The 15,195-nt window shown below is 44.4% G+C and overlaps 1 protein-coding gene across 3 annotated transcripts in view; it reads left to right on the top strand.

Moving 5' to 3' along the window:
• The first annotated feature begins 12,828 nt into the window (after positions 1 to 12,828).
• The window catches only part of itgb5 (integrin, beta 5), a 59,834-nt gene continuing 57,467 nt past the window's right edge, over positions 12,829 to 15,195 (top strand). For 2 of the 3 annotated variants that reach the window (XR_016115889.1, XM_089003470.1), the window contains exon 1: positions 12,830 to 13,321. Coding sequence is in view for 2 of the 3 variants with exons in the window: in XM_089003470.1 (XP_088859596.1) it covers positions 13,228 to 13,321 (94 nt within the window). In the remaining variant the exon portion in view is untranslated. Of the gene's footprint in view, positions 13,322 to 15,195 lie in introns of all 3 variants that reach the window. The other variant, XM_089003471.1, reaches the window with a different exon arrangement.

The following is a 15,195-nucleotide window of genomic DNA, read 5'->3' as shown; positions in this document are numbered from 1 at the left end:
AGTGGCTGGCATAGTCTGCCGAAACATTTGTGCGGAGTATGGACTGGAAACCCCAAGGTCAAATGGGAAACACCTCCCAAGATAGTAGAGAATGACCGAGCAAAGATCCTGTGGGACAGACTGACAAGATGGTAATGGCCAACCAACCAGATATCGTGGTCATAGATAAAGGGGAAAGGAAAGCCGTTGTCGTGGATGTAGCAGTCCCAAGTGATGGAAACGTCAGAAAGAAGGAACGTGAGAAAATCGAGAAATACCAAGGGCTCAGAGAGGAGCTGGAGAGAGCCTGGAAGGTAAAGGTGATAGTCGTGCCTGTGGTGGTCGGAGCACTCGGGGCAGTGATCCCCAAACTCGACGAGTGGTTGCAACAGATCCCGGGAACAACATCGGATATCTCGGTCCAGAAAAGCGCAGTGCTGGGAACAGCACGGATACTGCGCAGAACCCTCAAGCTTCCTGGTCCCGAGCTAAAATGGGGGACAGACACCACCCATGGGGGGGTGAGATGAGGATTTTTATATATATATATATATATATATATATATATATATATATATATATATATATATATATATATATATATATATATATATATATATATATACAGTAAAGTCTCGTTATATCGATATCGGTTATATCGATAGTACCGCTTATTACGATACTATTTCTATGACCGCAAGGAGAAAATTACATGCGCGCAGGGTCGGATATATCGATAGTCCCGGTTATATCGATATTTTTCGGACTCCCAAGAATATCGATATAACGAGACTTTACTGTGTATATATATATATATATATGCTACCAGCAAAATTTTAGTTCGCTGACTAAGCCTCTTGAATGAGAAGCGAAAGGTCTAACACCTACTAAGAAGTACAGATAACGGCTGAAGGAACCTTTTGATGGACCACTCCTGTACGACTGAGAGCTTACACAGACATATTGCTACAGCCAAAGTGCAACTGTGGCCAATGCAAACCAAGTCATACGCTGAGCTCCGATTGGGTCTATAAAAATGCACCAAAATCTAGCTAGTTGTAAAAAGTGAAAAGTGGAATTAGTGTTTGAATGTATCGACAGTTCAACGCAATAACCATTATTTTGCTGTGTTGAGCGGTACCATTGGTTAAAATGAAAACCCTTTTAAAAATACTCAAACCCATTTTATAAACCCATTGTGAACGTAAAAAAACTGCAAACATAAAATGTAGAGAACATTTTGTACATATTTTAGCATTTCTGCTTATCCTTGTGGCTTTAAAAGGGTCTGTTGTGATAGGTCCATGAGCTGTGGCCAACAACAGGAAGCTCATCATAATGCTCCTTTATTTTACTTTTCCCCCTGGACTTCAATAAATGGCTGAAAAGTGCATCTGAGACTGTGGCTGTAATTTATTACATCCAATGTTAGTATACTAAGTGTACATGATAAACGATTGTCAAGGGCACCAAAGATGAACTACAATACCGCAGGGGTACACTGTTGTGCAACTTTTGCCTTTTTTAGTGGCATTTTACCTTCAATTTTGATCATTTTGGCTGCAATGTGTGGGCATTCAGGATTCAGGCCAAAATCCTTATCACAGCATGATGAAAAGTAAACGCTCTGCTTTGCTTTTGTGGCTTCTACATTCTCTTTCTGCCATTGTGGTCCTCACAATGAACCCACTGGCCAAATGTTCATCTGTCATACCATCGAGAGGATGATGAATAGTTCAGAGCGTATCAAAAGATCACATTGTAAACACGACTCCAGATCAATATATACGCTGTTACTGAGCACTTGACACACGGAGCATAAGTGGACATATATCATGCCACATGACCGCAGGCCGCTTGGATTATTGATGTACATATGACAAACGACAACGTTAATGCAGTATTAGTTCTGAATCTTCAGGCTCTGGCTCCATCAATGCAAAAAACACACACCTCCCACTGTCGAGTGCATTTGTAGTGCACCTTCTGATCTCTGTGTAGAGGGAAATGTGGGATTTGCTTCTTCAAATGGCACAAAACAATGTTCAAATTATATGTCCCACACTTTATATTTACACATCCCTCATTATCACTCAGCCCTTAGTTTCAAATCGTGACATAACTGGCATGTCACAAATATATACAGTGCCACCCACTGACTTGTTTTCATATTTAGTTTTCAAAGGCCACCATCGCCCACTGGTGGAGCTTTCATACCACAGTCATTAAAAGCAGACAGTCAAAAAGGAATACAAGCACACAGTTATTTTAATGCATCAAGCCATATACAGTGAGACCTCAACTTACGAATTTAATTGGTTCCCAGACCGAGTGTGTAAGGTGAAAAGTGTGTATCTCAAAAAAAAAATTCCCATAGGAAACCATTAAAATGGGAATAATCCGTTTACTGTGCTGTAAAATAAAGTTTTATTTACCTTTTTGATGGTCGTTGATGGCTTATGGAAGGAGAGTCACCTTCCATAAGGGCTGTTGGTAATTTAACCTCTGGTGCTGTTCGGTCGTGTGCTTCCGCCGAAGATCACTCCGCCAGCCGTGGTGGGTGTGTATTATGAAAATAGTGCTTATTATAAGGTTTAATTTTCAGAAATTTGACATTTGTAAAACAAAAAGTTTGTAAATTGAGGTGTTTGTAAGTTGAGGTCTCACTGTAGTCCATTTTAGTCTCATAAAATCGTGTGCTCATATCCAAAGATTTGAAGAGATGGTGATTGTTACATAACACTCTCATTTTTTACTATGTTTTTGGTGTTGTTGTGCCACAGCTTTTTTGTGTGTTTGGACTACAAAAATATATTACAGTTTCAAAATCGTTGACAGGGTAACTGTGAACATTCATTCATTCATTCATTCATTCATTTTACGATCCTCTTTATCCTTATAAGGGTCACAAGGGCTGCTGGAGCATATCCCAGCTCTCCTAGGGCAATAGGCGGTGGACACCCTGAACCGGTTGCCAACCAATCGCAGGGCACACAGAGACGAAGAATCATCCATGCTCACACCCACACCAAGGGACAATTTAGAGTAGCATGGGCAAACTACGGCCCGCGGGCCACATTCGGCTTTTTAATCCGGCCCGCCGAACTTGTCCATATTATAGTAAAAACAGTGTCTGATAGTCTGAAAATGTTAGCAGACAAGTCAGACAACTCTGAAAAGTTGCCTGCCCGGCCATAAAGAAAGATGAGAAATCGCAAAAAAAATATTGTTGCAAAGTATATAGGTTTTTTTCTTAAATTAAGGCTGTACCTACCACAAACGCTAAGTTGCTTAATTTACAGAAAATATCCGTGGCCGAAGGTTTTATTGCAGTTGTCTTTTGCAGTCTTTGTGCACAATGCGTTGCATTGTCTCCTATGGGCCACTGAGCGCCTTTCATAACTCTCAAGTACATTTTACAGTCACGGTTTTATGTAAATTTACTTTTTATAGCAGGCGTGTCAAACTCCGGTCCTCGAGGGCTGAAGTCCTACAAGTTTTCCAACGCACCCGAGGCTGTGTTGCAACAGGTGTGTTGCAACAGGGAGACTTGGAAAACATGTAGGATTATGGCCCTCGAGGACCGGAGTTTGACACCCCTATTTTATAGCGACACAAATTTTGTTAGCTTCTTTTGAATCTTTCTTCTGGGGGTAAGGTTCTGTGGATCTACTTTGGAAAATGATATGCAAACGGACGACTTTGCTTCGGACTTTCCCAAGCGTTCTTGGGAAAGTCCGAAGCAGGAAGCTTCTGATTGGCTGCTGTGCCGAGTATGCAAATTTCAACTGTAGGTAGACTATGTTTATGTGCTTGGCAGCGATACACGTGTACTGTTTGCGCATGAAGGCGAGCGAGGGCATCCGTGGCGAGTTTGTCGAGTGCGCGGTCAGGACAATCCATCCATGATTTTGCAGAGTTTAACACAAGTGGATATTATTGAGCTTGAGTATTTTGAGTAGTATTGTGTAACAATATGTATTGAATGTTGAATGTGATTCCTTTTTTCAATAAATGTTGATTTCTTTCTCTCTTGATAAATCACAGTGCGTATATTATTTTAATCTATTTACATTTCCTCCTCCCAGTATCTGCAAAATACGTAGTATGTAAATGCCATATCTTGCATATTCCTTGAGACAAATTTATGAACTGATAAGGGCTTTTTTCACATTTGAAAGACTGTTAATAAATCAATCAAAAACATCCCTTTCATCCATTTGCTGATGTTAAATGTAAATTTCTCCACTGCGAGACTAATAAAGGCAAATCCAATCCAAATTGGGTTGTAGTGTTCTTACTGTGCTATGTTTGCACACACTAGATTTAAAGGACAACCGACATCACTTTTTTGTTTCCTAACTGACATCAGAAAAATGTTTTATAGCATCTGAAATACCCAAAACATGCAGTATGATATTTTTAGTCAAATGAAAAACACCAATAAAAATGACTTTAAAAAAATCTAAACCGGAAGTGGCCAGTTTCAGAAGGTCCCGCCCCCTTGTTCGTGGTGTCATGCCAAGACGTCTTGCCTTGCTCGAGAATCAAAATAATGGCTTCAGATTCAGACAAGATGGTTTCTTGTTACTCATCCAGTTATGAATATGATTGAAATAGTTCTGAAGAGAAATGCATACATGTTTGCAATCGATTAAAGAATTTATTCCGTGTCATTTTGAGGCATCAGGGGTACGGGGGGGAATGTCACACCCAAAAAAGGCAGAAGATGGCGACAATCTTCCGTGTGGACATTTTTGTCAACATTTTTGTAACAACACACAAGGATTCACCATCGCGTTATTTATGTGTTTTCCTTCTAATTTCGCCATCAACACGGATCAACACGAAGTTTTCAGACCAAATTAAGTACCGCAAAATACATTGCGTGATCAAAGGACTGCTACAGTGTGTCCTTTCTTGGTCAGGGGCGTTCCTTCAGTGACGTGACGTGAGGACTCGTCACCAACTCAAAAACAAGTCTTCCGGAATATTCAGCGCTAGTCTTAAAACGTAAAATATAGCTATATGCGGTGGAATCTTTGGAAAATACACTCAATACAAGTCATTTGAAGCGATTTGACAAATTATGGACACAACTTGTCCATTGGGAGCAGAACTTCAGCAGCTCCGCCGCCAAGTACTGCAGCCGTCAAACAGGTCGACGGAGAAGCGACATGATATCCACGAACAATACCCAGAGAGAGGTAGCGGCCAGGTTAGCCCTCAACAGCGAGAACAGGTGGGTGTAGATGATAACGCAGCTTCGTCTGTAATCCGGATAAGCGACCGGAATCATGAGATGAATCGATAGCCAACATTCGTCTGGTGACTGTCTGGTATTTCCAGAGGTTCGGGAACCATAAAAAGCTAAAAAGAGGTTAAAAAGAGGCTAAAAGAAGCTAAAAACATTTCACGGACAAGCAGCGGCAGCCAAAGCGCGCCAGCGTACGCTCGACCCGGAAGCGGAAATTCTCTTATCCTAGGAGCTAGGTTGTCAGGGGTTTTATACCCCACTCTTTTTTTTTTTTCTCAGCGAAGTTTACACAACGCGCAGTACATACACAACAATACATAAAAACACACAATGCATGCACAAAAAGACGAAAGACAAAACACGAAAAGGGAAGACAAAAACACACACAAAGACTGTTCCCCCAAACGCCCCCCGCCTCCAGCCGACCACCCTCTGCCCCCTGGACAATGAAACTCCCTGGGAAACCCCGTAGCAATGGCTAGCATTGTTGACCACGTGCTAGTGTTGGTGAATGAATTGAAATTACGGTAATCCACAATATCCCCAGTCAACAAGCAGGCCTCGCTGAGGGAACGACCCTCGGTCTCTTGTGGGTACAAGCAGAAGCCACCAAACGCTAGGAGCTTTTGTCTCTTGTCGACAACCATTCTAGCTGCAGCTATTTAAAACAAAAAACCTCCGGAGTGAAATTAAAAAATCTCTCAATTTCCCAATTTCACTTCCGGCCCTCGCGCACAGTGAATCCCAAAAATCCACCCCTTGTGAATATTATAATTAGAATTATTCTGGTTTTACAGTACGTCAGCCAGGGCGCGGTAAACCAGACATGTCTCGGTCCGTGGCGGCACCGATTATGTTGCGCGTATAGTACGTCATACGCTTAGGCCCGACTTAATGGGGACCCGCCTTGGCCCGATCATCAGAAATAGAACCCATAATTTGAAACGGGCTATAATCAGATGATAACTTCCAATAAAGTCGCGTTACTAGCCCTCGATACGTGGATTACGCGCATAGAAATCCTTCTGGCCACAAAGGATTCCACATTCATTCACCCAACATAGCAGCATGCTAGCGGCACTCACCCGTGACTCATTCCTGAGAGACGCACACCAGAAGGGAGAGGCTGCCCACTCGAACACTCTCGAAGGAAAAAGAGATACACAGGGCCCACACCCCCTCCCCTCCAGAAGCCATCACCTAGGACCCGGGCATTACGGCGCCAAAATGTTGGATTATTTTTATTGTTCGCCCTTGGTTCATTGCTTTGACGGGTGTTGATGGAGATCGATGGTTAAATCATCAGGGAGCCAGGTCTTGAACAGAAAGTTGATTTAATTTGGGAGAGCGGAGACATCGCGGTGTCGGCCGTGGAGGGAGCATGGAGAGAGAGAGAGAGACGAACGGGCTGCAGGAGTATTTATACGGCGCATAGTATATGACGTAACAGGATGTGACGTAATGAAAATGTGACACAATGTAAAGGAAGGCAGGATATGACGCACGAGGAAGTTCAAAATGTAAACAAAGATTACGGAGCGATGTTTAGAGATGTTTGTATGGCGAATTACCCCAACAAACATCACCTCTCTTACATGGAAGGAGCCCGAGCTGGTGCATGAGGATGAAAAGTTTCGACTAGACATAGTTGGGCTTGCCTCTTCACACAGCCTGGGTTCCGGTACCAGCCCTCTCGAGAGGGGTTGGACTCTCTTCCACTCTGGAGTTGCCCACGGTGAGAGGTGTAGAGCAGGTGTCGGCATACTTATGCCCCCCGGCTCGCCGTCTGCACGTTGGGATTCACCATGGTAGACGAAAGGGTTGCTTCCCTCCGCCTTCGGGTGAGGGGACGGGTTCTGACTGTTTTCTCTGCATACGCACCAAACAGCAGTTCAGTGTACCCATCCTGTTTGGAGACCTTAGGGAGTGTGCTGGAGGCACTCCACCTGGGGATTCCCTTGTTCTGCTGGGCGATTTCAATGCTCATGTGGGCAATGATAGTGAGACCTGGAGGGGTGTGATTGGGAGAAACGCCCCCCCCCCCTCCGATCAGAACAGGAGTGGTGTTTTGTCATTGGACTTCTGTGCTCAACACTTTATTCAAACATAAGGGTATCCATGTGGCACCAGGACATCCTTGGTCGCAGTTCGATGATTGACTTTATAGTTGTATCATCAGTTTTGCGGCCTCATGTTTTGGACATTAATGTGAAGAGTGGGGCGGAGCTGTCAACTCATCACCACCTGGTGGTGTTCTCACGTTGGTGGGGTAAGATGCCAGTCCGACCTGGCAGACCCAAACGTGTTGTGAGGGTTGGTTGGGAATGTCTGGCGGAATCCCCTGTCAGAAGGAGTTTCAACTCCCACCTCCGGCAGAACTTTACACATGTCCCGGGGGAGGTGGGGGACATTTAGTCAGAATGAACCATGTTCCATACTTCCCTTGCTGAGGCGGCAAATCGGAGTTGTGGCCGTAAGGTGGTTGGTGCCTGTGGCAGCAACCCCCATACTCGCTGGTGGACACCTGTAGTAATGGATTCCATAAAGCTGAAGGAGTCCTTTCGGGCCTATATGGCCTGTGGGACCCCTGAGACAGCTGACAGGTATCGATTAGCCAAGCGGAATGGAGGGACCGCTTCGAGGAAATTCTGGTCCACCATCCGGCGTCTCAGTAGGGGAAAGCAGTGCACCACTAACACTGTGTACAGTGAGGATGGGGCACTGCTGACCTCGACTCGAGACGTCGTGAACCGGTGGGCAGAGTACTTCGAAGACCTCCTCAACTCGACCAACACGCCTTCGTTGGAGGAAGCAGTGTCTGGAGACGTGGTGGGCTCTCTGATCTCTGTAGCTGAAGTCACTGAGGTGGTTAAAAAGCTCCTCGGTGGCAAGGCTCCGGGGGTGGATGGTATCCGACTGGAGTTCCTAAAGGCTCTGGATGTTGTGGGGCTGTCTTGGCTGACACGCCTCTGCAACATTGCGTGGTCATCGGGGAGAGTGCCTCTGGATTGGCACACCGGGGTGGTGGTCCCCCTTTTTAAAAATGGGGACTGGAGGGTGTGTTCCAACTACAAAGGGATCACACTCCTCAGCCTCCCTGGAAAGGTCTATTCAGGGGTTCTAGAGGGGCGGGTCAATCGGAAAGTCGAGGCTCAGATTGAGGAGGAACAGTGTGGTTTTCATCCCGGCCGCGGAACAGTGGACAACCTCTACACCCTGAGCAGGGTCCTCAAGGGTGCATGGGAATTCGCCCAAACAGTCTACATGTGCTTTGTGGACTTGGAGAAAGCGTTTGACCGTGTCCCCTGTGGAGTTCTGTCGAGGGTGCTTCGGGAGTATGGGGTACAGGAGCGCCTGACACGGGCCGTTCGGTCCCTATACGACCGATGTCAGAGTCTGGTTCGCATTACCGGCAATAAGTTGGAATCGTTTCCAGTGAGGGTTGGGCTCTGCCAAGGCTGCCCTTTGTCACCGATTTCTAGGCGCAGCCGAAGCGTTGATGTTTTCCGTTTTGCTGGCCTCAGAATAGCATCTCTGCTTTTTGCAGATTATGTGGTACTGTTGGGGCCTTCACGTGGATCTCTCCAACTCACTCTTGAGCGTTTCACAGCAGAATGTGAAGCGGCTGGGATGAGAATCAGCACCTCCAAATGTGAGACAATGGTTCTCAGTCAGAAAAGGGTGGAGTGGCCTCTCCGGGTCGGGGAGGAGATTTTGCCTGAAGTGGAGGAGTTTAAGTATCGGGGAGTCTTGTTCACGAATGAGAGTGTGAGGGAGCAAGAGGTCGACAGGCGGATTGGTGCGGCGTCTGCTGTGATGCGGACTTTGTACCGATCTGTCGTGGTGAAGAAGGACCTGAGCCAAAAAGCAAAGCTTTCAATCTACCGGTCGATATACATCCCAACCCTCATCTATGGTCACGAGCTATGGGTTGTGCCGGAAAGAACGAGATCACGGGTGCAAGCGGCCGAAATGAGCTTCCTCTGTAGGCTCTCCCTTAGAGATAAGGTGAGAAACTCATCCGGGAGGAGCTCAAAGTCGAGCCGCTTCTCCTCCACATAGAGAGGAGCCAGATGAGGTGGCTCGGGCATCTGATTAGGATGCACCCAGGACTCCTCCCTGGTGAGGTGTTCCGAGCATGCCCCACTGGCAGGAGACCCCGGGGACGACCCAGAACACGCTGGAGAGACTATGTCTCCCAGCTGGCCTGGGAACACCTCGGATTCCGCCAGGACGAGCTAGAAGAAGTGGCTGGGGAGAGGGAGGTCTGGGCTTCCCTACTGAATCTGCTTCCCCCGCGACCCGACCCCGGATAAGCGGCAGAAGATGGATGGATGGATATTCCGAATGAAAAAAACCATAGTTTAAGGCGGGGGGGGGGGTAATCAGATATTTTGAGGGGTGAAATCATTTGAACTTCTATGTTATTGAATTGTACAAACTACTGGTTACTGTACTAACTTTACTAATACCTTTTCGAAGGACTGATTTAACTGGTTTTTAATACCTTTCCATACTAAAATATCAGTGTATAATATCAACGTAACATTTACCAAGCGAGCATTATTTTTGATACACTACAAACAAATACAATAATTCAGCAGGTACTTTAAACTAAACACCTCATTTTATAGTTCTATTGCTGTGATTCCTAAAAGTACTGTATGTAAATGGACTTTTTTACAGTTGTTGAAACAAGATAGCAACAGATTTAGAAACATGCCCACCCACCTGAATAACTATATACAGTACATATATTTTTGCCAATTAATATCAGAAAGATGTAAATATGTAAACATCCATCCATCCATCCATTTTATAATCCATTTATCCTCACAAGGGTCACACGCGTATTCTAGCCTAAACCAGCTGTCTTTGAGCAGTAGGCAGGTTCCTTCCTGAACTGGTTGACAGCCAATTGCAAGGCACATAGAGGCAGACAACCATTTGCCCTCACAATCGCAGCTAGGAACTACATGTATTTAGAGTGTTTGATTTTGGAACATGTGTGGGGGCCAGGGGACGGAGACTGGAGTACCCGGAGAAAATCCACGCAGGCACAGGCACAATACAAACACATGGTTATTGTAATATATCGAGCCATACAGTCCATTTTAGTCTCATAATAAAAGGGTGTGCTCATTTTCAAATATTTGAAGTGATAGTCTTTTGGTGATGGTTACTTTGCAATGTTTTTTTCGTGCTGTGGTGAGACAGCTTTTCTTGTGTTTGGGGGGAAAATGTAGTTTTGAAGTCGTTAACAGGGTAACTGATAATATTAATTCATTCGTTTTCTGAACCGCTTTATCCTCACTAGGGTTGCGGACGATGCTGGATCTTATCCCAGCTGTCTTCGGGTAGTAGTCGGAGACACCCTGAACCGGTTGCCAGCTAATCAATCGCATGACACTGGTCGAATGTAGATATCCATGTTCTGATGATTTTGTTTGTATATGTATACCTTTTTCAAACTCACTGATCGATATCAAACCCCAATCATTGTGTAATAAAAAAAATAACAATCAAGTTATTGTAGAGGAGGTTAGTGGAACTAGCCCAATTTCCATCAACGGCTAATGTTGGGCTTTCATTTCAAGCAAATTGCTTGAAGAGGGCCTCCTCTGCTGGTTAAATTCAAGTTATACATTCAATTTGAGCTCCACGGTCTCTAGGGTTGTGTCAGGAAGGGCATCCGACGTAAAAGCTTGGCCAAAACAAACATGCGAATCAAAACTCTGAAGATGGAGGACACTAATTCGCTGTGGCGACGCCTTGAAGGGGAAAGAAGGAAAGGAAAGAAGAAGAATTAACCTTTAAGTAACCTAATTTTTTTCATCACAGACCATTAAGGCCAGGGGTGCTCATTACGTCGATCGCGATCTACTGGTCGATCGCGGAGGGAGTACTGGTCGATCGCAGCCTATTAAATATCCCGTCACTTGATTGACATACAGGGCAACCATTCAGATGACAACTGAATTTTTACCTTTAGGTCGCCGTGCATGCGTAAACAACAGCGCTAAACACAGCAAAATTTACAAGCTAGTCAGCGAATTACCTCAGATTTTAAGCCCTTGCTAAAACATATGGTGATCAAAATGAGTGAGAAAGCGGGAGCAAATGAGGGGGCAAAACATATTACTTTCATACGGAATGGGAAAATGTGGAGCGCCATTTTCGGACTGTTCATGGAAAATACGACATTGACTTCACGCCGAAAAGCCAGCTGAGAAAGAGAACGGTGGACGAACTAAAATCCCAGTTGTCCAGACAGCAGTCATTTTTCACTCAACATACTTCAAAAGCGAAAGTCGCCACCGAAGCATCTTTCCGGGTGAGTCACGCCATCGTTAAAAACAATAAGTCCTTCCAAGACGGAGAGATGGTAAAAGAAGCATTCGTTGAAGCAGCTGACTCCTTGTTCAGAGACTTGGACAGTTCTGTAACTTACTCACACAGGAAAAGTGCCCCAACTTGAGGAAATGTGCTACCTCCTTGACTGCATTATTCGGCTCCACTTATTTATGTGAGTCAGCCTTTTCCTACATGAAGATCATTAAGTCCAAATACCGTTCCACCATGAATGATGAACATTTGGAAATGTGCTTGAGGCTGGCTGTCAGCAGCTACTGTCCGGACTATGCATCCCTAGCTGATTCAATTCAGTGCAAGTCATCAAAGTAAACTCAGGTAATTACAAAAAAATGTTAATAGTTGTTTATTATGTTATGTACATATGTAGTTATTATGTGTGTTGTGCAATAGTGGCTTATTCAGTTATGCAAGGTACATCAACATACATTGTACATACAAAGAATCCTTAAAACATTTGAAAATAATTATGTTTTGCATTTTTGTCGTGGGTAGATCATTTTGACTTGGTAGTTTTTGTAAGTAGCTCGTATGTTGAAAAAGTGTGAGCTCAACTACCATCACAAATGTAAATAAAGTGACTTTATTATACAGTGCAGTGTATTTCTTTCATTATAATACAATAGCATTACATATAATAAGGTATATTGTTTGCAGTTTTAAGGCATATTTAGTTGAACATTATATTTTATGGAGACTCCCAAACACAAAAGGTCATCAGCATAGCAACATTCAAAAAAAGCAAAACTATACTCACCTTACTACTCTTGAAACATATTTGTTAGATTGTTTTAAAGGTTAATTAAAATGAATGTTAATTAAAATGTAAGTTAAAGATATAGAAGCCTGATCTTTATTATTTATTATTTTCTTAAACATGCTCTGGTTTCGGTATTAAGCAAAAATTCTATTGTAATATACGAGGTTGGTTAATACAGTAGTCTGCTGGTTCTTAAAGATAATAAAAACAGTAACAAATTAATAAAAACATTGGTCTGGCCCTCGACAATGTCCTTTTTTTATTTTGGCCCTCTGTGAATTTGAGTTTGACACCCCTGGTCTAATTCCATTTGTAACCTTTCATCGAATGCTCGAAGAGACGCGCTCTCTCGAACCCACCAACAGGTGTCAGCACAGTGATTGTTATCTTGTCGAGTTTACGGTTCACAAATCCACTCGAAGTGGGAGGGCGTTAAGAGGTGGAGTCTCAGCTGGGACGCCGACCAAGGGAGTGAGATCAAATCTGAACCCTCAAGTTTGGAGATGTGCAGCTCATATTAACATCTGACGCTTTGTAGCATCTGCTCCCAGTTTTACTTAAAAAAAAAACTGTTTGCGTGACACCGACATGGAATCCACGCAGCGATTCGATAGCCGCCTGCACGGCTGAAAGTAAACGGGGACGTGGAAACGACCTCCCAGAGGCGTCACAAGTGAATCGAGGAGCGGATCAACAATGGCAACCTGTCGTTGACGCGCACGACTCGTCGCCATGAAGTGTAAACAGTCGACTAACTGGACCGGAAGCAGCCCTGAGAGGTTCTGACGTTCGGGCGAGAGGGCTGCTGCGAGCTACGATTTTGCGGTGGTGTGTGGGAGGGTGTGATTGCACCGTAAACATGCCTAGTGACGCCATGTGGCGCCCGGCGACTCGCGTGTGGAGAATCACCGTGTGCTGCTTTCTGCTGCACACATTCCTGCACACATCAACAGGTAAGAGATCACATGACTGTTTCATGTAAAAAAACGTGCCATATTTTTTTCTTTTGTAAGATTGGTAAACGATTGTGTTAAGGTAGCGATCGAAAATTCGGTGTAATCCGAACCACTGCAAAATAAAATACTTTGGAAATATGCCCACTTTAGATTTGACACTGACGTTTCACTCAAGATCAACCGAATTATCCGGTGACCTTATTTCGCGATATCAGTGTCAGAATATCTGCTCCACCACACAGTAAAGCCTTTAAACAGCCTACATTATTTCCGGGTCGCAAAGGTACAATCGTTGTCAGTAATTTCGTCATTTTGCAAAGACCGAGCCATTGAGTAAACTGTAAATGAAGGTTTTGGGGTAATTTGCGTCCCAGGGAGATTTGTTTGTTTATATCGATCTAACTATCTAACTATCTCTCTCTTTCTCTCTCTCTCTCTCTCTCTCTCTCTCTCTCTCTCTCTCTCTCTCTCTCTCTCTCTCTCTCTCTCTCTCTCTCTCTCTCTCTCTCTCTCTCTCTCTCTCTCTCTCTCTCTCTCTCTCTCTCTCTCTCTCTCTCTCTCTCTCTCTCTCTCTCTCTCTCTTTCTTTCTCTTTCTTGCTCTCTCCCTCTCTCCCCCTGTCTTAACTACACTAACATTGATAACAAAAAATGGTCTCCCTGAGAGGCAAATTACCCCAAAACCTTGATGTATTCAACTACTCAAAAATAGTTTACATGTCCGTGAGAAAATGCCTTGCATAAACTCAATTCAGGTAACATCCGATTTATGACCGGTGCGAGTTACGACCACCCGTACTCACGACCGCCAGACCCTTTTTTATTCTACAGTTGGGACCGCTACGGTTGCAGCCCAGCAACGCTGTTGAGTTCTGCAGCGTGTTTGCGATGCATTTGGTAGAATAAAGACGAGAGATGGCCCTTCTTGTTTAGATTGAACAAGTAGGATGTTTATTTGCCGGAGCACAGATAGCAACCGCTTCTCTCAGCATTGTATAATAACTATTTTTTTATCATTGTCAAAGGACCATATGTTGCATTGTGGCTGTGTTGCCAGATCCGCTCATCATTAAGCATTCCTCATTTATTTTAACTGAGAATATTACAGCATTTCACAAAATGAGGATACAAAATAACTGTTTCTTCACAAACACGTATGACAATTTTGGCCAGCCAGCGCCTGGTGGTGTTGCGCTATCTGTCACAGTGGCATCGGCGGTAGGGAGTGTTCACGACGCTTTGGCGGGTGGGCATCGGCGCTCGGGTCGAGCGTTCCCCCGACGTCAGCCAGGGCGAAAAGCCGAAGCGGGTCGGCCGTCGGCGCTGTGGCGTGCGGGGCTGGCGCGACGAGAATGGCGTGTCGGCCCACGCCACCACCACCTCTTTGAGACTTTTTTCCTTCGGTGTCCGCCGAAGTCGTGTGTGTTGGGCGACCTCTTCTGGCTTCTCCGTTAGCACAGAGAGTGATTTTTCAACAGCGCATATGCGTGGGAAGCCGTGCGTATTTGGGTCAGCAGAACGACACAGTAATAAAAATCGATAATACGAAATATAAAATGATAAAAATGACACTAAAAGTTACAAGATTTATAATTGAACTGTAAGCAGTTTGGTATATCACAGTATTCAATAGAAAACTTTCTTTAAAAAACAACAGATTGACATCATATACTATTCTGTCGTATAAACCTCGCATCGGCCATTTTGAATGTTTTTCGATTTACGACGGTTTGACTTCCGACCGTTTTGTCGGAACGGAGCATCGTCGTAACTCGGATGTTACCTGTATTTACAAGATCAAACATCGCACCAGATCGTCAAATAATATGTTTTAAATGCTGACTTTGTGTCACACATCATGCCTCATAGCAGC

Source organism: Hippocampus bargibanti, linkage group LG08, assembly GCF_051943395.1.
Source record: "Hippocampus bargibanti isolate YZ-2025 linkage group LG08, ASM5194339v1, whole genome shotgun sequence".
Taxonomy (NCBI): Eukaryota; Metazoa; Chordata; class Actinopteri; order Syngnathiformes; family Syngnathidae; genus Hippocampus; species Hippocampus bargibanti.
This window is presented reverse-complemented; position numbering and strand designations above follow the sequence as displayed.